This window comes from Prionailurus viverrinus, chromosome A2 (assembly GCF_022837055.1).
Source record: "Prionailurus viverrinus isolate Anna chromosome A2, UM_Priviv_1.0, whole genome shotgun sequence".
NCBI classification, from domain to species: Eukaryota; Metazoa; Chordata; class Mammalia; order Carnivora; family Felidae; genus Prionailurus; species Prionailurus viverrinus.
The window spans coordinates 75,477,088-75,500,257 of NC_062562.1; the positions used below are offsets into that span (position 1 = coordinate 75,477,088).

At 42.7% G+C, this 23,170-nt stretch overlaps 1 protein-coding gene across 1 annotated transcript in view; it reads left to right on the forward strand.

Annotated features, from left to right (window-relative positions):
• Nucleotides 1-23,170, forward strand: part of VPS41 (VPS41 subunit of HOPS complex) — a 185,476-nt gene that overhangs the window by 130,084 nt on the left and 32,222 nt on the right. Inside the window, exons 12-21 of the mRNA XM_047842845.1 lie at nt 3,338-3,467; nt 5,068-5,183; nt 6,487-6,543; nt 7,859-7,920; nt 9,311-9,392; nt 13,230-13,322; nt 18,163-18,290; nt 20,059-20,203; nt 22,329-22,370; nt 22,518-22,568. Coding sequence (XP_047698801.1) covers nt 3,338-3,467; nt 5,068-5,183; nt 6,487-6,543; nt 7,859-7,920; nt 9,311-9,392; nt 13,230-13,322; nt 18,163-18,290; nt 20,059-20,203; nt 22,329-22,370; nt 22,518-22,568 — 906 coding nt within the window. The remainder of the gene's footprint in view (nt 1-3,337; nt 3,468-5,067; nt 5,184-6,486; nt 6,544-7,858; nt 7,921-9,310; nt 9,393-13,229; nt 13,323-18,162; nt 18,291-20,058; nt 20,204-22,328; nt 22,371-22,517; nt 22,569-23,170) is intronic.

A 23,170-nucleotide genomic window follows, 5' to 3' on the forward strand; every position in this document is an offset into this window, starting at 1 on the left:
AACGGAGCTGACACTGTGCATTAGCAGAAATGACAGCAATGAAGTTGATCTGCCACAACAACAGGGGTCCCAGTGGTCAGAGGGAATTACGGAAAGGGCAGTTCGTTATTTCCCGTGGTCCAGACAGATTTGCTTCCTTCCCAGTGGCCTCCCGATCCCGAGCAGCTTGATTTTGCTTTGAAATGGATTGTGGCGAAGTCTCAGTTATCAATGCAAATGTGAGGGAAGGAGACGTAGGGCTGATAGAAAGCAGCAGAGAATCCAAACATCGTTGGACGTGACTTTGGAGGGAAGCCTGTATGTGTGATCCAGTGGAGGCCACGTCCAGCGGAGACACTCGGTCTTCCTTTGAAGCTTGGATGAGCCCCCTTCCCAGCTTGTCTTCACTGTTAGCGTCCAGGGGTGCTGCCGGGAAGGGAGCAGGGGTGGCTTCAAGGCATAAACAAGGAGAGCTTACCGTAAAGGATTTTCTCTTAGATGCCACGTATAAAAGAAATTGCAAATTGATTGTCTGGTCCTCTACAATAAGAAGGCTCTCCTTGTCCGTATCCTCTCCTTTTCTCCCCCCTTTTCAACTGGCTAGGAATAAAATGGGGAGAAAAACCCTGGGAGGCCTGGTTTTGAAGTGGTAGCTTGAGAGCATTTCTCTGAGCGAGCACTTGCGGTGGGAAGTCATTGCTATAGTAACCTGAAGCTCTGGGCGCCCACGTTGCTAGGCGATGGGATGCTTTAGACTTAAGTGAATACTCAGAGCTACTAAAATCAATAGGTCTGGCTTCTAGCCCTGTTGCAGGACATCACTTTATTATTTTATTTATTTTATTTATTTATTTATTTATTTATTTTTTTTTTGAAAACAAAGGAAAGCAGTGGCTCCCAAGGGAGTAAAAATACAGTGCTTTCTGATGAGGAAGGTGGGGTGGGTTGAGAATGTGATTGAAAGACGGAGGAAGGAAGCAGTCAAATGAAAAAGGGAAAGCCCGATGCACAAGTGAGCAAAAAAGAAAGGAAGCAAGGAAACCTTTGCTAATAAAGGAAGAGGATTACAAAGGAGTAGAAACCAAAGAAAGGCCAACCCCATAGACCACATTAGAAAATGGAATTTCTTCAGAGGAAGACTTGTGAGGGTCTTGGAGATGATTTACAGTTGTGTGTGCCAGTACACGTAGCTTTTTATATAGCACTGAAGTACACCTGAGATCCTTAAACACAGAATAAACTGACAAAATTAAGACAAAGGCGTAAAGCAAGCGTGGGGGCCAAACCACTCCCCCCTTTGTTCTTTTCTCATATGAAAAAGACAGTGTAACTGCGACATTAGACAAAATTCGTCTTTATGTCACGCATATCCTCCTCCAGAATAGTCTCCCCATTACACCCGTCACGTACGTGCGTTATTCCGCACCATTGTTGTCATGGTTGCACGCTTTTCTGTGTTGCCCTATTTTTGTGAACCTTATTCCATTCTCTCTCCATATGGCTGTGTCGTCTCCTGTCATTATCATTTATAGTGGCCGTGGACAATTCCATCTGGATTTATTCAGCTGTCTCCCTTATGTTTGTTCCATTCATTAACAAAGCATACGTGTAGCAAGAATCATGCTAAGCACTGGGGATCAAAGGCCAGCAAGACCAAAATCTTGCTCCTGGGAAGGTCACAGATAAGCAGGGGCCGCACGACCAGTGAGCAAAAGGTTGTAAAGGAACAAGATGAATCACTGATGGTTTTCTTATGCATTTAAAGGAGCTATTTATGTGGCCAAGCAAGGTGGTTTTCTTTTACTATTATTTGCTTCCGATATTTTTTTCTATTCTTGCTGTTCTAATTTGGATTTTGTTTTTGCCCTTGTTACAGCAGTTCATTTTTTAAATATTACAACCTTTCCACTTTTTCCCATTGTTTCAAAATTGAGACGGTTCTCATTTTTCCACAGATGTGAAAAATTCTGCTGTATACTCCCTTGTTTTTGCCTTCTACTAGTCGATCTTTCATAATTGCTGTTTTATTTTTGCCATGTTTTTAAACGTATGAGATGCAAAGCTAATGTCATTGCCTCTCAGTTAGCCTGACAAAACGGACCAAAGAACTCTTGCAGGCTCACTGCGGTTCTTGGGGGACGTGGGGAGTTGGGGGACATCTCCCACGCGGCCCCGCCTCTGGGTTCTCTGCGCCAGTGTCCCACGGCTGTGGGTCTTGAGGCTTCGGAAAACCGGCAAGTGTATGTTTTATGCCTGTGTGCCAAATGCTCAAAAAGCACAAACTTTCTTTTTTTTTTTTTTTCAACATTTATTTATTTTTGGGACAGAGAGAGAGACAGAGCATGAACGGGGGAGGGGCAGAGAGAGAGGGAGACACAGAATGGAAACGGGCTCCAGGCTCTGAGCCATCAGCCCAGAGCCTGACGCGGGGCTCGAACTCACAGACCGTGAGATCGTGACCTGGCTGAACTCGGACGCTTAACCGACTGCGCCACCCAGGCGCCCCAAGCACAAACTTTCAAAGTAAAACAAACTTGACTTGAAGTCCAAGGTTTACCGTAAGTCCCAGTTTTGCCACACATTGCAGTCTCCCTATTACATGACTTTTCTTTCCTACAACGACATCCCCCGTTCCTTCATCTGTGATATGTGGAGCAGTAATACTCACTTAGGTAATTTAAGGGGTAACTTATGAGCTCTGTGAGAACAATGTGCGTCTCATCGCCTTCTAGGTTAGTGGTGCTGCCACAGGCCCTAGAAAACCCTCTCTCCCCCTTCTCTCCTGACCTAGATGTGCACTGTCCAAAACTATGGTCACTCACCGTATGTGGCTATCTACATTTTAATTAATTAAAATGAAATAAAAACTGTTTCTCGGTCGCGGTAGCCACGAGTGACTCTTGTCTGTCACATTGGGCGGCGCACATGGCCACCGTTGCCCTCTTCATCTGAGCGCATTCTGCCTTAGACGTGGCTCTCGGTCCCTGGCTTCTCAGCGTCACCAGTGAGTGGCAGTGGCGTGGCAGTTTGTCACGTTATTTTTATGCTTCCCCACATTCGTGAGGAAGAGCCGAAGCTGGTTGTGGAAGCGTGCGGTGGCCATGCCCTTGGAACTGGACGGGCCGCAGTGGGGACCGCCAAAGGACACAGTAGCACCTGTCCCCTTGGTCTCACAGAAAGGTCAGAAGATAACATGGTGTGACAAGGCTGTCACGCAGGTGGTTAGAAGGGCCTACATCTGTCCAAATTATGAAACCAAGGCATTTAACTAGGACTGACTGGAACGCATTTGTGCAGTTTCTAGAAACATAACGAAAACATGCCTTTTCCCTCCCTTCCCTCCCCCGCCCCCACCCAGGAGAGAGAATACCGTGCCAGGCCTCGACTGGATATCATCCAGCCGCTTCCTGAAACCTGTGAGGAGATCTCTTCAGACGCTCTCACCGTGAGAGGCTTTCAGGAGAATGAGTGCAGAGATTATCATCTAGGTGAGAGCTCAAGGCTCTGGCTCATGTTGTTTCTTACGCTTGTGGGTTTTTTCCCCTTTCACGCTGTTAGCACAACCAGGAATTTAAATTGAGGTGCTGGAAGGGTCTTAGAGAATATCTGGGCAGGCCTGTTGTGTTGAGGATGAGGGCACAAGGCTCAGAGCTTGCTTGAGCTCCCACAGAAGGGAGGGGGAGACCAAGGTGAGGGGGCTCCGTGGGCTTGGTTCTTATGTTGTATCTCTTGCCCTGTGGAGTGTGACATCAGGCAGCATGGTTCCATGGTTGCCAGATGACTCCCAACTGTGTACGTCTGGAAAGCGTGCTCTGGGATGGCAGACAGTCGTCTTCCTGTTAGTGACCAAATGCCTGTCGCCTAGGAGAGTGCCCGGCAGGGACTCGGGGTTCGCCGAGAATTTGTTGAGTGGGTGAACGAATACGCTGGTCAATACTCAGAAGTCAGGGATGAATGGCTGTTATTTGGTCATTGCCAGGCCATCTGTGCTAGAGTGTCATCACATCATCCAAAAATACAGTGATGAAAGTAGAACAGCCTAAGCTTTCTTTTCGAAATTTTCCTGCTTCAAAAGCAATGGATGTTTTTGTTTTTGTTTGTGTCTGTTTCCAGAATATTTTTGGTTCTCATTTTGGCCAAAGGAAAGAAAGGAATATTCTATACGGTTTGAGCTTGCTTGCTTTCTTTTTTTTTCATTTTATTATTTTTTTTTAATGTTTATTTTTTGAGAGAGAGAGGGCACAAGTGAGGGAGGGACAGAGAGAGAGGGAGACAGAATCAGAAGCAGGCTCCAGGCTCCAAGCTGTCAGCACAGAGCCCAACATGGGGCTCCAGCCCATGAACCATGAGATCATGACCTGAGCCAAAGTTGGACGCTTTACTGACTGAGCCACCCGGGTGCCCCCAGTTTGAGCTTTCTTATACGGAGCCCCTAATCAGTTGAGAAATTAAGAGTATATTCTGGACTTGGCAAAAAGCACATGTGATTCACAACCGGAAGTGTCCAGTCAAGGCATTTTGCTCAGCACACTTAACAACCCTTCCAAACAGGTTGTGTAATTGAATTCTGCAGGAAACCCTCGCGACTGGTGTTGTGCACAATGTGCTGAAATGATAGATGATGACCCCGGGGCCTGGGGCATCTGTCATTTATGCTTTAGGTGGCCTTGACCTTGATGAGGAGGAAACATTTATTGCCAACTGTGGGGTGTAATTGTTCTGTAAAAATAGAACAGTGCTGTAAATGGCCATAAATTAAGTTTATATACAGAAGATGAATTCTAACACACAGGTGACACAGAGCATTTTGATCACCATCTTTCAGCCGAGGTCACGATGTTAATGTGTTAAACATAGAATTATAAACTACCTTATTTTTTCAAAGCTTTTTGATATTCCTTCCTTCCCTCCCTTTTTTTTTTTTCTTTTAAATAATTGTTTGCCTTCAGACAGAGCCAAACAGACTTGCCCAAAGGTAGCCAAGTTTTCTGTTTCCCTTGGAAGTGTATAACCTGAGTCCCTTGAAACTGCTACTGAAGCATCTAATGACAAGCCACCCACGCTGTTCCTTTCTTGCCTCACCTACAGAGTACTCTGAAGGGGAGTCACTCTTTTATATCGTGAGTCCAAGAGACATTGTCGTAGCCAAGGAACGGGACCAAGATGACCACATTGACTGGCTCCTTGAAAAGAAGAAATACGAGGTAGTTTTGATTTTACTTTCCTGAAAGTATGGTGGCATCTGTAACAGAGGATAAAAGGTTTGTGTAATAAATCTTTCATGTCGGTGAATTAGAATGCCCTAAGCTAAAAATAGGTAGGAGGCTGATAACTTTCCAATACTCTTTTCAGAAATGAGGGGAGAAAGGATTACAAGGAGGTTAACGGGTTTTGTTGTTCAGTGGAGGAAGAGGTGTGGTAGAGGGAGTGAGGCACATTAGATGCAGCCTATTCAAGTGTTTCTCCTATGGTTTTTCAAGGAAAATAAAATCGAGCTAGTGTTTCAGAATTGTCTCCTCTGTCTGTTAGTGACACCATTCATTTGTGCTAATTTCATACATAAGATTAAGCTATCAAATCAATACTCACTTGGAATTGTTTGAACTACTTGTTCAGAGATGATGATGATGTCCACCTCAGTGAGTCTGGATTCAGACTAATTTGAGTAGAAAAATGTCCCATGATGACTTTTTTTTTTTTAACAAAAAGAAAACCTTTTAACTTTAAAAGCTGTAAAGGTATTATTACGGTTGGCTTAGAGAAACTCTCTGGATGGGCTTACATACTAATAAGCTGAAAACAAACAGACACGAAATAATCTACTCATTTACTGCTTTAAGTTTGTAACCGCCTGAAAGGATTTGGGGGGGGGAAATGGTTTTCATTTATAAACTAGCTTGAGTCCCGGCATTGCTACAGAGTTCATACCTCAGTGATTACCATATTGCTTCAGATCCAGCAGTTCCTTAAATAACTTTATGTTTTAGACATTTGTGTTAAAGTAATAATTATGAACTTCCCAAGATAAAAGTAAAAGTTGGGTTTTTCGAGATCTTAATTGCAGATACGCTTAACTGTGCATCAAGTTTTTTTGTATCCCACAAAGGAAAAGTGCCCCTTTGTCACCGTACGTCATGCAGATTTAGAATGACAGATGAATTTTTTTGTTTCTTTGAACCCCGGAGATGTTGCTGTATTTTGATTTGTTTCTGAAATGTGATTCCAATATCCTAATGTGGAAATGCATTCAAATGGAAATAAGAGAAGTCTTCATTTTGGTTGACTGCTTCTGTTGGAGTTTGAATGCAGTGAGGTTCATTCAACCATAACATTAAAAATGCCCATGCTTGAAGCAAAAGCCATGGGAAAATGGGGCTTTATTTATGTAGTCTAGAACTTTAAAACATAATAAGTATAGTGTTTATAACCTCAATATCTTCTTTCCCACTCTCTTCCATTTTCCCTCCCTTCTTTTCTGCTCCCTTTATCGTGCTTTTGTAAATGTAGGAAGCTTTGATGGCAGCTGAAATCAGCCAGAAGAACATTAAAAGACATAAGATTCTAGTAAGTGTGTAATTTTATTATTTGAAACATAACTTTACCTTTTGATAAGTTATAATGAGACTGAAAGTAATTTGAAAAGAACAGGTTTTTTCCTACCTTTTAGAGACTTTATTTCAGACCTTCCAATCTGCAAGGTCAAAATATTTCATTTTATTGAATCAGTGTCTGCTTGTAACCAAGAGGCTTGACTACCTGCTAGGAGGCTGTTTTGGGTGATTTGGAAACTGGATTTGTGACATGCACTTTAAGTACAAAACTTTCCCATTGTGTGCGGGGAAGTTTTCTTTGCATTATCCCAAAATGTATCCAGAGTAGTTTCATAATGCCAGATTGCCTCAGTGTCTCCATAATGAGTCATATGTGTCATGGAGACGAATCTAGGACCTCGGATACAATTTTCAGTGCATTTTGGACTATGGAAAAATACGGTGACTGAAAGCCCATTTCTTTGCTAATTGTGACAGTGAATGTGCAGATGGAAAGAGTGTGAAGGGTCTTTAGAGATCAGCCAATGCAGGACCATTGTTCACAGATGAAAACTGGAAACCTAGTGATCTTTTTTTTTTTTTTTATGTTTATTTTTGAGAGAGAGAGAGAGAGAGTACAGGTGGGGGAGGGGCAGAGAGAGGGTGGGACACAGAATCTGAAGCAGGCTCCAGGCTCCCAGCTGTCGGCACAGAGCCCGACGCAGGGCTCAAACTCACAAACTGTGAGATCACGACCTGAGCTGAGGTCGGACGTTTGACCGACTGAGCCACCTGGGCATCCCTTTTATTAAAATTGATTTCCAGAAAAAAAAAAAAATTGATTTCCATGTTGGGGCGCCTGGGTGGCTCAGTCGGTCGAGCGGTCGACTTCGGCTCAGGTCATGATCTCACGGTCCGTGAGTTCGAGCCCCGCGTCGGGCTCTGTGCTGACAGCTCGGAGCCTGGAGCCTGTTTCAGATTCTGTGTCTCCCTCTCTCTGACCCTCCCCCGTTCATGCTCTGTCTCTCTCTGTCTCAAAAATAAATAAACGTTAAAAAAAAAAATTTATAAAAAAAATTGATTTTCATGTTTATTTACATCTCATATACTTTCCCCCCCACAATAAAAATCACCTAGGGGTGCCTGGTGAAAATAGAAACACAGATGCATTTAAACATGCTTAGGAAGGAAATGAGCATAATTACGTACAGCACACTAAGGTGTATAAAACAGATTCTAAGCAGTAGTGTGCCAGCAGGACCCTAAGGTCATGGCCTGCTCAGGAACTGAGGCTCACCTTCCCAGTTTTTCCAGTTAATTATGGAATTTCTTCATTTCATTTTCCCTAGGACATTGGCTTGGCATATATAAACCACCTGGTGGAGAAAGGAGAGTATGACATAGCAGCACGGTAATAATGATATTTTCACAATTATTGTTAGTATAAGTAGAAGCGAGAAACGTTTACAGTAAAATAAGCCATTCTCTGAGGTTGGCATTTTTTTAGATCTTTCTTGGAGGGGTAATTTTTGAGTATTAGCGGCCTTAACCGCAGCCTGGCTTTGTTACTTACCCACCTACTGTCTTATTTTCACCAAACAAGGGATTTAATGAGAAGGATGTGAAAAACATGAAGTGTGTGAGAGTTTACCGTTTTTATAAGCTAACAAGGTAGCACATCGGTTTCACGGGTGCTGGCAGAAGATGTGACTCGTGGGTCGGAGACGCAGGCCTGCCTCAGCAGCAGCCGTAGCCGGAGCGTCCACATTTGTGCCACATCCCACAGCCCCAGTTCCTACAGAAGGCCTCCGGGTGGCACTGCGCAGGCCATCGGTCGTGTTACAGGAGAAGGGACCCTGAGCTTAGGGCATCCAATTCTTTCATAATGAGCAGTAATCCTGCCTGCCCTTAGCTTCAGAGGAACACGGTATTTTTATCATCACCAACCTGCCCTCGGCTCTGGAGGGAAACATTATCTGTGTCTCTCGTTTCCAGGGCTGTTCACTCTACAGACATCCTTGAGAAGGCAGTCAGTACCACTGCCTATAATTCAAGGAGAGGGGTCTGCCAACAAGAGGGTGGCAATTAAACAGAACTGATCAGATTTCAGGCTTCAGGTTTGCAAGAACACAAATGTTGTCTAGTGATTGTGTGGGTGTGTGTGGGTGTGGCTCCCCCTGGAGCTTCAGGGTGCTCACCTGCGGGACTGCACAGCAGCTTGGACACCTAGCTTTGAGGCCTACCTATTATTTTCTGAGATTTAGGGAAATGTGTTTTTTTGCAGCGTAAATTAAGTTTTTATTCGTATATAAATATTTCTCCAGATGATATACAATGATAGGCTTCCAATTTTCTGAAGTCTGATTTTGTAGTCTATTATTTCAAGCCATTCAAGAAGTGGTTTAAATTGGTACTTTTGGGTATGGTGACATTTCTTCAAGGCCCCAAATCTGCTGGTTCCCAAACCAGCAGTGCTCATCTGGCTTAGTAGGAAACCCAGAACGGGATAATCATTGGGAAAACTCCTACAACTCCTAATCTTAGTCTTCTGAAAGGGACTCCTCTTTATTTCTAAGTATTTCATATCCATTTTCATGATTTCCGTCAACCTTGTATATGCAGGCAAGTGGTTGTCTAGTAATACCTTTATGTTCACTGGCACTTGAGATAGAAATTTGTCACAACTCTGCGATGAGAGATTTATCTAAACCAATAGAGGAAATGTATTACTTATTCTTTTTTTTTTCTTTTTTTCTTTTTTTCTTTTTTTCTTTTTCCTTTCTCCCTGGGATGACTGCCAGCAAATGCCAGAAAATTCTTGGGAAAAATGCAGCACTCTGGGAATATGAAGTTTATAAATTTAAAGAAATTGGACAGCTTAAGGTAAGCTAGCCTTATTTTTAACTCTTAATTTTTGTATGTAGGATATTAATATTGAGATGGAAATAAAATGAAGACCATAGTAATCAGTTGGTTCCTGGGAAGTGAGTGTTATCTCAGCTAGGAAGAAACATCAGAACATAAATCTGGTTTATATTTCATGTGTATAAAACATATACCTATATGTTATACCTTCTTACATCACTCCAGTTCTCTCTGTGTTTAGATGAAGTGTTTAATGTCCTTTCTAACAAATACGGAAAGCAGGTATAGTCTCATCCTGCAGATTATAAAAACATGAGTCGTTTTTCAAATGCACTGAAGAATTAATGTACTTTTCAAATAATATTTTATTTGTTGGAAGACAGATGAAAAGTTTGACCATGTAACTATCACACGTAATTCAATATTTCATGTCTTTACCTTCTTTTTTTTTTCTTTTTCAAGTTCTTATTAATTTCCAGTTAGTTAATATACAGTGTACTATTAGTTTTGGGTGTAAAATTTAGTGGTTAGCACTTACATACAACACCCAGTGCCCCTCATGCTTGTTGATGTGATAAGTGCCCTCCTAGCATAATACATTCTAGCTCCATCCATGTCATTGCAAATGGCAAGGTCTCATTCTTTTTTTTGGTTGAGTAACATTCCACCTTCTTTATCCATTTATCAGCCGATGGACATTTGGGCTCTTTCCATAATTTGGCTGTGGTTGATATTGCTGCTAGCATTGGTGTGCGTGTATCCCTTCACATCAGTAATTTTGTATCCTTTGGATAAATACCTACTAGTACAGTTGTTGGATCGCAGGTAGGGTACTTCTATTTTTGACTTTTTGAGGAGCCTCCACACTCTCTTCCAGAGTGGCTGCACCAGTTTGTATTCCCACCAACAGTGTAAGAGGGTTCCCTTTTCTCTGCATCCTCGCCAACATCTGTTGTTGCTGGAGTTGTTAATTTTAGCCATTTGACAGGTGTGAGTTGATAACCTCCTTGTAGTTTTGATTTGTATTCCCTTGATGATGAGTGATGTCGAGCATCTTCTCATTTGTCTGTTAGCCATTTGTATGTCTTCTTTGGAAATATGTCTGTTCATGTCTTCTGCCCATTTTTTAACTAGATTATTGGCTTTTTGGATGTTCAGTTTTATAAGTTCTTTATATATTTTAGATGCTAACCCTTTATCTGATAGGTCATTTGCAAATATCTTCTCCCATTCTGAAGATTGCCTTTTAGTTTTGTTGATTGTTTCCTTTGAAGGAAACGATTTACCTTTCAATTTATTGCATAACATCCAGATTAAATAATATTGTTATGTTTGTTTAAAATATTTAATTTTTTCCCCAATATTTGTGAACCTTCTCTTAGAGTTATGAATATGTTCTTAAAAATTTCTAGTTATAGGGTGCCTGGGTGGCTCAGCCAACTCTTGATTTCAGCTCAGGTCATGATCCCAGGGTTGTGGGATCATGCCCTGTGTCAGGCTCCACACTGAACACTGTGGAATCTGCTTGAGAGTCTCCCTCCCTCTCTCCCTCCCACCCTCCCCCCCTTCTCTCTCTCTTCCTTCTCCTCCGTCCCTCTCCTCCACCAGTGCTCTCTCTCTCAAAAAATTTTTTAAAAACTTAAAAAAAAAAAAAAATTCCCAGTTGCTCAGGCTGCCCGCCCTCTGACATCTGCACTTTTGCCCGCATGTTTTTCTTCTTCCCCCAGGGACACTTCTTGTCTTGTTCACTGGGCTGCTCCTGGAGGATCTTATCCAGTCCTGTGGCCATGTGTACGCTGATGGCTCCATAACCCAGACCTCTCTTTTAAATTCAGTGTCTGTCCTGGAAATGCGTGATGGCCATTTTTACTTGCATGAACTGCTGATAATCACTCAGATGAACATGAATCCGTTGCTTTCCCAAATTTGGTCCTCCCTCTCTCAGTCTGTATCTGTGACTTCACGATACACCCATCCCTCCATGCTTTACGGCTCACAGCCGCTGCCCTGATGAGAACATCTGAGCTGCCTCCCGATTCTGTTTAATCTGCGGCTCTGTCTTACCTTGTCAGCACCTCTCTTCCCCTCCACTGCTGCTGCCTTGACTCTTGTCTGTGCCGTTGCAGGAGCCTTCTGACAGATGGACGAACAGCCCTACCCAGGGCTAACGGTTTAACAATTAAATCTGTTCTTCTCCCTGCCTTCTGCTTGAAGTATAATTCTTAATTGCTTTCATTGCCTCACTTCCCCTTTCTCTCCAGATTTAGCTCACTTCTGTGACCCCTGTCCCACGTCTCTGAGCCCCTCTGGTCTCCCTGAACACAGTGCGCATCCATGGCTCCACGCTGTTCCCTCTGCCCTTCCCCATCTTTCTTTTCCTGATGGACTCCTGGTGTCCATTGCATCTGCCTCAGTATATAGGCTCCACCCCTGCTCACCCAGCACCTTGTGAACCCCTTTCTTAGAACACTTAGCACACAGGCTTGCAGTTGGCTGTTTAGATGTGTGCATGCCATCCCTCTGAGGCTTTGAGCCCCTTGGGATGGTGACTCTAGGTCTGTGTCTCCAGGACAGAGTAGGGTGATGAGTACATAGTGCACTGCAGGGTCATTTAACAGTGTTTGGAAATTCAGCACTCAACACAGCACTCCAATGGCTAAAGAACACAAGGTGTGTTATTTTCCCTTAATTTCAAATGATGATTATAAGTTTTTAAAGAGTGATAGATTCCATTTTAAGGAAAAAAATAGGGATAGGTGACCTGTAACTCCTTGATTACTTCAGGTAAAGCTTTTATTTCTGCGACATTCTTCCTCCTATTATTTAGAAGTATCAGGAAGAAGAGAGAGAGAAAGTTTAACCTGAGGCAGTTTTTTATTCATCATTCATTCATACGTACATGTCATAGATACTTTTGAATATATATTGTAATGTGTTATAAGACAGAGTTTATTTGGATTTTTTTCATAATAATTTTCTAAAGTACTCTGTTGCCATACATTAAAAAAAAAAACAACTTTTTTTAATGATTGTTTACCTTTGGGAGAGAGAGAGAGAGCACACACACACACAATGAGAATAGGGCAGAGAGATAGGGAAACAGAATCCAAAGCAGGCTCCAGTCTCTGAGCCATCAGCACAGAGCCTGATGCGAGGCTGAAACTCAGGAACCATGAGATCCTGACCTGAGCTGAAGTTAGATGCTTAACTGACTGAGCCACCCAGGCACCCCATCTGTTGCCTTACATTTTTAAAAGTAAAAATACACAGATGGTCTCCTACTTACAGTAGTTTAACATCTGGTTTTTCAACTTCACATTGGTGCAAAAGTGACACACAGTAGAAACCGTACTTTGGATTCGGATTTTTTCTTGGCCTTGTGATACATGGGACAAGCCTCTGTCGCACTGCCGGGCAGGGCAGCCAAGGGGAACTCCCGATTAGGTCAGCTGCACCATCACCTGGGTCAGCAGCCCATATGCTCACAAGCATTCTCTACCCACACAGCCATTCTGTTCTTCATTTTCAGTACAATACTCGGTAAAGTAAGAGATGTTCAATGCTTTCTAATAAAAGCAGGCCGTGTGCTTTTATTTTTAGAGGATTTTGCCCAACTGTTGGCTAATGTAAGTGATGTGAGCACATCTAAGGTACGCTCGGCTAAGCTGTGATGTTCGGTAGGGGGGTACTTTAAAAGCATTTCTGACTTAAAATATTCTCAATTTGTGATGGTTTTATCAACATAACCCTATGATAGGTGGGAAAAGATCTCTGTACGTTTACATTTTCTACGTAATTGGAATATGGTTTCATTTTGTCCCTTCTGAAAAGATTTTTTTCCTTTTCCTTCCTTAGGCTATTAGTCCTTACTTGCCAAGGGGAGACCCAGTTCTGAAACCACTCATCTATGAAATGATCTTACATGAATTTTTGGAAAGTGATTATGAGGTACGGCCATTCTGACACGGTCATAGTTACTTTCTCTCAATGGGAAAGTGGTAAGAAATCTAGAAAAGTAATACAGGGGAGCAGGGGGTTGAAAGGGAGCAGATTCGCGGGTCGTGTGTGATAGATAAAGCTGAGGTGAGACCCTGATGCCCACTCGTGTCTGCGTGTCTGCGTAGACCGTGAAAATCTCTAGTCTGCATACATTGTGACCAGTTCCTCTGTTCCTTTATAATTTCCTACAGCTAATTCCTTTGGCTCTTTGAAAGGGCTAAAGAAAAAGGACTAAGTACTGTTTGGTGATTTCGTACACAGAAGAGCAGCCACCCATTGATGCTGGAGACTCAGAACTAAGTTTGCCAAAGGCAGAATGAAGAGAAACCTGGGGGGGGGGGGGGGGGGGCGCGGTGTGCAGGAATGGGGAAGGAGATTGGAAAAGATCTGTTTGCTTATTGATGGCGGGGAAAGTTCCAAGAGCCTAACCCAGTGATAGGTGTTCGTTTTTGGTGCCTCGTAGTATGCTACCAGCTGTCCCTGCCATCTTGTATCTTGGTGTTATGTTTTAAAAGATAAGGGGGGCGCCTGGGTGGCTCAGTCGGTTGAGCGTCCGACTTCAGCTCAGGTCACGATCTCGCGGTCCGTGAGTTCGAGCCCCGCGTCGGGCTCTGGGCTGATGGCTCAGAGCCTGGAGCCTGCTTCCGATTCTGTGTCTCCCTCTCTCTCTGCCCCTACCCCGTTCATGCTGTGTCTCTCTCTGTCTCAAAAATAAATAAAAAACGTTAAAAAAAATTAAAAAAAAAAAATAAAAGATAAGGAGGACTTTATGTGCACCAGAACTTGAGGTGGCTTCCAAAAAGGTTCATACATGGAGGAGGTGAGCAGACTGGAATGCCTGGCTTCTGAGTGCCTTGTTAGGATCCTTTTTTACCAATAACAGATTGAATTTAAGGAAGGTCCCATGGCAAACACTACTACGTTTTAACTCTGACGTGAATTTTAGATCTTAAGGTCTACAGGGCCCCTTAAAATAGTGATCCCGTATGCGGATAATGCAGATATGCGGTCAGTTACTTTCCACCAGGTGTTCCTGGATATGAAAGATTCAAGCAGCCTGAGGCACATGTGATCTGTATTGTTCCCTTGCTTTTACAGCATGGATCTACTCCTTTCTAGATCTGTAGATGTAGATCTCCTAGAAGAGTTTATGGTAATAGTTTCTGTCGTTTATGTTGGGTGCCAGCTGATGTAGGCTAGAGGCATGGTTCCTATTCATTTCCCATTCCGTTCAGTTCAGCAGAGCTTTATTTAGAACCTTCCACGGTCTAGAACTGCGCTGGATCCAAGAGAAATTTAAACAACACAGTCCTATCTTCAGTAGATTTACAGGCTGAGGGTGGAGACCACCTTGGTAAGCTTTAAGCAACTGGACTGTAAGTGACACAGGGCAGAGCGATACGTTCTATACAAGATCTAATGAGAGACCATTATAGACCATTATTGGCCATAGTTATTGGAAAAGATTTCTTCAGTGAATAAAGACCCGTAATGGACTTCTGTTTCTTTCCAGTATGTTCTGAGTAGAGAGAGTGGCTGTCATAAATATTCCATCTTTGTACATCTTCCCAAAAGAGAATTACGAGTGTCCTATAAAAATGATGGAGAAAAATATGAATTTTATTGAGAAATACTGAAGCTTAGTATACCTGCCCTCTTTTTAAAATAATATAATTTAACCATGGAAACCACAATTTTATTATTTTTATGATTGTGTTACAATTCTTTCACATGATTCAACTCTTTTTCAAGAAATGGTTTTAAATTCTGTATCCTTAAACTGATCCTATTGATTCATGTCTGGAAGCCTGTTGACTGAGACAAAAAGAAACAAGCATGACTTAAGCTTGGATTTTGTAGGTATTTTTTCCTGAATAATCAGGGTGTCTGCCTGGTCAGTACTGTTAGGAAGGGTCTACATAATTTATTGTCACTGTCATAAGCTCTTATAAATTGTCCACCTTCCCTCAATCTTAATTTCATGTTTAATTTTGAATTAAATTGTCACAGAATTGACCAGGGAACAGTGTTCTGTAGCAACACTTTTGATCATGTGTTATGTGGATGAAAATTTTGTGTCACTAAACAGCACTAAAGATCAGATTGAAAACAAAAAACAGCTGTCTACCTGTCTGGAATATTGACTTCTCAGTTTTCTTCCTAAATGAAGATATGAAGTGGCTGTATTTACTTGGAGGTAGTGACGCCTCATGGCTTGTTTCTATGGGGTACAACCTAGCAAAATTATTTTATTATTTAAAAAAAATTTTTTTAAACATTTATTCATTTTTGAGAGACAGAGACAGCATGAGTGGGGGAGGGGCAGAGAGAGAGAGAGAGAGAGAGAGAGACACAGAATCTGAAGCAGGCTCCGAGCTCTGAGCTGTCAGCACAGAGCCCGACGCGGGGCTCGAACCCAGACACGATGAGATCATGACCTGAGCTGCAGTTGGACGCTTAACGGACTAAGCCACCCAGGCGCCCCATAGCAGAACTATTTTATAAGTACCATGGGCTAGCCAGTTGTGCCACTAGAGCTCCATAGTGAGTTAAACTTTGTTTCATAATACTGATGACAAATGTATAAGCTTATTAAAAGTAGGACAACTGCTCTGGCATTTCATTTAATGAACACTGTATAACCTCGTACTTAACTCTGATGGGCACTGAGGTGCTCTCTCACTCTCCCCACTTGATCAGAACAGCCCCCTGATAACCGTGTCCTCTGATTAATCGTAAAGGCCACAGGGTTGATTGCATCAGTATTTCTTAGCACATCTGTTCGAGGGTGCACGGAGCCGGATAAGCAGAGAAAAGCCTAATGATAAGTGTTTATTTCAGTTTATTTAGGAGTCATCATGTTTCTGTCACACAGTGTGACCGGTCATTTTGTCTTATTTTGTGTGAGAAGTTGTCAGTGCTGCAAGACTGTCACATGAAAGGGGAGAAGAGAAAATGGAGCCAAGCCTTTCCCAAACAGTATTATTCCTGGTCTCAGGGCTACTGAGAGCCACCAGTGTTTGGGTGGGAATCTTTTCAGATTTTTTTTTTTTTTTATTTTACAAATTATGCGGTCTTAAAACAGAAACTTGATCCAAAGTATCATTTTGGCTCGAAGAACATTTTAATATTCTGATTTAATGCTTTTATCCGATACAACATCTTTACTTAAGTACACCTCTCCCCAAACCTCTCAAGTCAAACAGCAATCGTGCTTTTATGTGCGAAGGTTGCAGTTTGAATGGAAAACGTGTTGCCTATTGTTTTGGTCTCTTGCCATCCTTCCTGGGTTAGTTAGGTAGGACTTTAATGGAGACTGTGATCTTGATTCTTCGGGATTTTCTTTGTAGCAAATCTTGGTACTTTACAGAAGCAAATTCCACCACACTATTTTCATTTCTAAATCTCACTTAAGTGGGGCGCCTGGGCGGCCCAGTAGGCTAATCGTCCAACTCTTGATTGCGGTTCAGGTTACGATCTCACAGTTTGTGAGATCGAGCCCCACATCGGGCTCTGGGCTGACCACGCGAAGCCTGCCTGGGATTTACTCTCTCCCTCTCTCTTTGCCCCTCCCTCGCTCGTGCTCTCTCTTTCTCTCTCTTAAAAATAAACAAACATTAAAATGAATGAATGTCACTTAACTAAATTCATAGTAGTTTATTAAAGGATTAGTTGAGATACTTAATATTAATTATATCTTTTTCAATAACATGAAGATTTTTACTTCCCTTTGCTGTCTTGAATACATCTAAGGTTTTTCTCTACAAACTGTCAAGGATCAGTAAGCAAACTGCTCTGCCATACTTTTGAGTTACAAAACCTGAGCACTGAAGCCAGGAATGGGAGGGCAGAGAATGCCCAGGATACTACTGGCCAATAACCAAACGTAGGAGGGAAACAGGATCCAATCTGAAGATCTGGGGTTTTCTACGAGAACCACAAAATGTGAGATCCAGCTAGGGGCTAGGACTTGAGCCAAAGTCCCAAATCCCCTACACAAAACCAGGTTTAGGGGCAAGAATGGAAAGAGGACAAAGATGGTGTCTTGCTGATGGTGGGGTGCCGGTGACTCTGCTGTGGGAACAAGCCACCGTGTGTGGCACTGCCAGCTGCACAGGACACCTGTGTGACCAGTGCACACGAGGCCAGACACAGCGGGCACAGAAGGCGGGGAGGAAAGTAGCCAACTGGGGCAGCATCTTCAAGATGTTGAGAATGTCATCCAGCGTTACAGTTTGTCCAGAATGAGGTTAGAGCAAAGCAAACCTAAGCTCCGTGTGCGCGGCATTGCGTTATTGAACACCTGGGGGGCTGCCTTACTTGCGCGGAACTGGATGGCACTACCTCTTCCAGAAACGGTAAGTGGAGGTTAGTGGGCAGTAATTTTCTGCCTCCCTCACTGCCCCCAAACCCAGAGCCTGAGAATTGGTGATATGTTCATGAACCAAAGTTTTGCTTGTTTGTTTGTCTGTTTTATTTTAGGGAGAGAGCATGTGAGTGGGGGAGAGGGGCAGAGAGAGGGAGAGGGAGAAAGGGAATCTTAAGCAAGTTCCAGACTCGGTGCAGAGCCTGATGCAGGGCTCAGTCCCATGACCCTGGGATGGTGACCTGAGCCAAAATCAAGAGTTGGACACTCAACCGACTGAGCCATGCAGGTGCCCCTGGACCAGAGTTTTGATCATAAAATTATTCTGTCTGTTTACATGAATTCTTTTAGGCATTGTTTAAACCTTTTGGATTGTTACTCTGTGTATATAGAGTGTTCTTCTGTTTTCTCCCCCTTGATTAGGGTTTTGCCACTCTGATCCGAGAATGGCCTGGAGATCTGTACAATAATTCAGTCATTGTTCAAGCAGTTCGGGATCACCTGAAGAAAGATAGTCAGAATAGGACCCTACTCAAAACCCTGGCAGAACTGTGAGTACAATTTAGTGCTGCTTTTTCCAATTCAGTCCACATGAGGAGTTTTTCATATTTTAGATCTAGTGCACTCTGGATGGGGAGGACGCAGAAGAGGGAGCCTTTTGTACCATTTTCCTACATTCGGTCTTAGTAAAGTCCTTTCATAAACCTCCGGTGGACAGCTAGCAGGTGAGGAAAACATGTGAAACTGTACAAATGTAATGCAGTCTGTTTCCCTGAGGAGAGGGGACCCTCGTCAGCACCTCCACGTAGAGGCAGTGGTTCAGGAAGGGAAGAATGCCAGGTCTTAGATTCCAGAAGAAAATCGGTTTCCCAGGCAGGCTCTGGATTCTGTCACTCTTGGATCTGCGTGTCAGTTAATCTCTCAAACCTCAGCCTCCTTCTCTGTAAGATGGATACATTCCTAATGGGATGATTTAAAAGTTTGAAGGAGAAGTCATAATTAAGAACTAATTAAGCACAGTGCCTGGCACTGAGTCAGAGCCTAGAAAATGGAAGCTTGGTTAATATTTTTCATATTTGTTGGGCACTTCAGGTGAGCTGGGCTTTCTTCTTTATGCCTGGGACACGGGGATAGGTAAGACACAGTCCTGCCTTGGGGCAGGTCTGGTCTAGTGAAAAGAGAAGCATACCGCGGGTCACCTCAGGAACCCTGTTCCTGTGTCAGCCTCTCCTGAGCACCCCTACCACCTCAGGCCACCCCTCTCCCATCTTCCTGTGTCTTTTGCCAAGATGAAGAAAGTACACCAAAATGGCTTAGAGTTCAGGGGCGCCTGGGTGGCTCAGTCAGTTAAAGTGTCCAACTTAAGCTCAGGTCATGATCTTGCAGTCCGTGAGTCTGAGCCCCGCGTCGTGCTCTGTGCTGACAGCTCAGAGCCTGGAGCCTGCTTCAGACTCTGTGTCTCCCTGTCTCTCTGCCCCTCCCCCATGCATGCTCTGTCTGTCTTTGTCTCTCAAAAATGAATAAATGTTAAATATTTTTAAAATAATAATTGTTAAAAAAATTTTTTTTTTATGTTTATTTATTTTTGAGAGAGAGACAAAGTGTGAGCAGGGGAGGGGCATAGAGATTGGGAGACACAGAATCCGAAGCAGGCTCCAGGCTTTGAGCCGTCAGCACAGAGCCTGATGCGGGGCTCGAACTAACAGGCCACATAACCTGAGATCATAACCTGAGCCAAGGCTGGATGCTTAACTGACTGAGCCACCCAGGCACCCCATAATAATTTTTAACGAATAATGGACAATTTAGGTTCAGTTGGTTTTAAGGAGCTGGCTTCGGAATTAATGTGAAAAACAGTGTTTCAATAAAAAAAACACGTGTCAGTTCTATAAGCTCCCCTGACAGAAAAGCTTTTGGGATAGAATCCATTTGCCAGCTGAACACTGCTTGTAAAAAATTGGAACTGAATTTTTTTATTACTGGAATAAGAATTCCCTTTGTTTTGGATCATACTTTCTTTGCCTGGTATATGGACTTCTACGAAAAATTTTTGAAAATTTCTATAAAAGAAAATGTTTAGTACTTGACCATTGTAAATTCCCTGAGGTTTGGCGAAACGGGAAGCAAGGTTCTGAAAAAGAAGTTCTTACTGGTCACATATAGTTAAATCCCAAAGAATAGTCTTCCAAATAAAGTGGACTTTTCTATTTAAACAAATTTTTCAGTTTTTCATATTGCAAAACATGATTTGTATATGTGTATGTGTGTGTTTAATTGAAGTGTTGATGAACATTAATGTAAAAAATTTTGTATTACCAGGTACACCTATGACAAAAATTATGGCAATGCTCTGGAAATATACTTAACATTAAGACATAAGGATGTTTTCCAATTGATCCACAAGCATAATCTTTTCAGTTCCATCAAGGATAAAATTGTTTTATTGATGGATTTTGATTCTGAGGTAATGCATTTCTTATTTTAATACCGATCAATTATTTTTACTCTTCTAAAGTTTTAATAATTGCACACCTGTTCAAATGCTGGAGAAGGTAATAAATCAAGTAGCTTGGCTGTATGTAATCATGTTCAGAACACTGATCCTCACTAGATGTTCAGCTATATTACTTTTTTTTTTGAAGCTTATTTATTTCGAAGGAGAGAAAGAGCGTGTATGTGCACAGGGGAGGGGCAGAGAGAGAGAGGAAGAGAGAGAATCTCAAGCAGGCTTGATCTCACAAACCTTGGTATCATGACCTGAGCCGAGATTAAGAGTCAGATGCTTAACCAACTAAGCCACCCAGGTGCCCCTAGATGTTAAGCTGTTTTAGTACTTGGGATTCAGGAATCCTTTACTTGATGTGGTTATTCTGCAAAAGCAATCATAATCTGATGTGGAACTTGGAAAGTTGTGTGTGTGTGAAGTAATTGTTTCGTCAAACAATTCACATAATTCATAGAAACAGAGAAACTAGCCATATGCTCTGGCTCATTCACCTCTCTTAATCGTATGCTGCAGAATTAAAATTTTAGGTGAACTTCTGTTTTGATCCATTTATTGTGATTTTATTCGTTGGCATTCACAGATTCAGCATGTGGCGTTTCCGCTGGGTCAGACGTGGAGGATGTGTTATTTTATTGCATGACAAATTTGAACAGTGGATTGCTTGACCAATGAGGGCACCCAGCCTCCACAGCTCACAGTGGCTTGTGTGTGTGTGTGTGTGTGTGTGTGCGCGCGCGCGCATGTGCGCACGTGTGCGTAACATAGAAAGCTAATCACAAGTAACCATGATGGACGTAAAGTTCATAGAACACAGTTCCTCATTCAGAAAATTGAAACTTTAGTTGAAGAGTAGAACCCGTAAGGCTCCAAAAGAATTAAATTGACTTTTTTATTTTATCGCATTAAAGGATGCTCTGCACTATATTGTGTATGTACGTATACATGTATATTATGTACATACTATGCTAATGCCACAGATTAGTCGTCATAAACTTAAACTTAAATAGAAGCTAAATCCACTTTTTTTTCCCTGAAAGATGCTTTTCGCCCTTTTTTTGTACTGAATGGTTCAAGTCTTTCAGGACTGCCGATCTAAAAAGAATGAGTGCAGTTCTGAAGAAGTTCAGGGGCAGAGGGGCTGCTTCTCTGGCACAAGATGATTAAGAGGATGAAGTGCTTATATAAAAATTAATTACATTTCCCCTTATCTGTTCTCCCCTTATTCCTACCCCCATCCCCGCCATGTGTCTCCAGAGCTGAGTTTGACATGTGTAGCTGTAGAAAAAAATGATGAACGAGCTGAGACTAACTGCTGTTCAAGAGTATGAACCAAAGTGGAGGAATCAGAGTTTTCTAATTAGAAGATGCCTTAAGGATAATCTCTACCATCGGCACATTTTAGAGGGGAAACAAGTGGAGTGGGTAGGTAGGCAGCAGCAGACTCGAGCAGGACCCGGGCTCAGGTATCACAAATGACGCTCCGTCTGATGGGCTGTCTTCTCACTCCCTGTTGTTACAGACACAGTCTCATGTGTGTTTCGTGAATGTTAAAGGTCAATAAAGTAAATCCCGAAAGTTTTTGTATCCGTATGAGACTCCAGGTATCTAATTGTTTTCCTGGCTCTCAGCCTCTTCTCCACATAAGACCAGCCCCTTACACCTGTGAAATCTGTAGAGGGTCTCAGTGAAGGTTCAGGTGGCAGGAAGCGAAGCTCACTTTTGTGGTCCTGGGAACAGTACGCTCTCCATAGCTAGCAAGAGTCACAGGAGTGCCTGTGAAGTTACGTCCAACAACACGGAAGCTAGAATATGTGCAGACGAGATGTTTGGTGTTTGGTGAGTTGTCGCAGGACAGTGTTTTAGTGGTGTGCTAAACACACAGTCCTCAGATTGAGACACATTAAAATATGTTCATTTACAAATATCTCCCTTAAGGGCTGTTATAATGCAAAGGAACCCGTATGTGTGGAAAAGAAACCCTCTACCGTGAACTGACGGCATGCAAGGTACACTGTGTTCAGTGTCCTCTTAACACAGCACGTGTCAATGACTGTGGCTACTTTTTTTTTTTTTTTTATTTCAGAAAGCCGTTGACATGCTTTTGGACAATGAAGATAAAATTTCAGTGAGTGTCTTTTGTTTTCATATGTGTTGCCAGATGAGTGCCTGAGAGCACCCTAGCCATAAGGAAGAAAGATGTTTATCAGATAATCTTGCAGCTATGTTTGTGTCCCCCTGTAACTCCATGTTTAAAAATTCCTTTTCTCTCTAGATTAAAAAGGTGGTGGAAGAATTAGAAGACAGACCAGAGTTGCAACACGTGGTGAGCATGACTATCTTCATTTGCCCTTTTAACTGCACAGTGGTCGAGCCACCTGTCCGTATTGGTGGGGGATATTGGCGTGAATTCGCTCACGTCACTACTCAGATTAGAGGTTTGACCACACACCATAATCCGCAATTAGTTTTGCTCTGACCCCCCCCCCCCCCCCCCCCTTGCTAGGGACTACTTACAGATTGGATACTTTAACTTTGACTCATAACTGTGATTTTAAGAAAAGTTATCATATTCATGTTTGTATCACCAAACTGTGTCCAGAAGCAAGGAGTAAGCACCTTGCTTCTGGAGTTACCACTGAATACAACTGCAACATAAATTACAACACCTCAGAAGGATCCAAGAACAGAGCCCCATTTTTCTGTCCTTCACCCTCATGCTAGCTCATCCCTCTCCTCTCATTTGGCCTCAGTGGTAGTACTGTTAAGGCCTATTCAGACTTCCTTGAGAGGCTACTTGGATTCCCTAAATAAAGCAGGAGTGCATGTCTTCTGTGTCTTTTAAAAATGATATGAGAAAAGGCTTCAGAGAAAATAGATGGGTCCAGTAGGACTGTGGGCATCAAATTTGATGGGGCTTGATCCCAC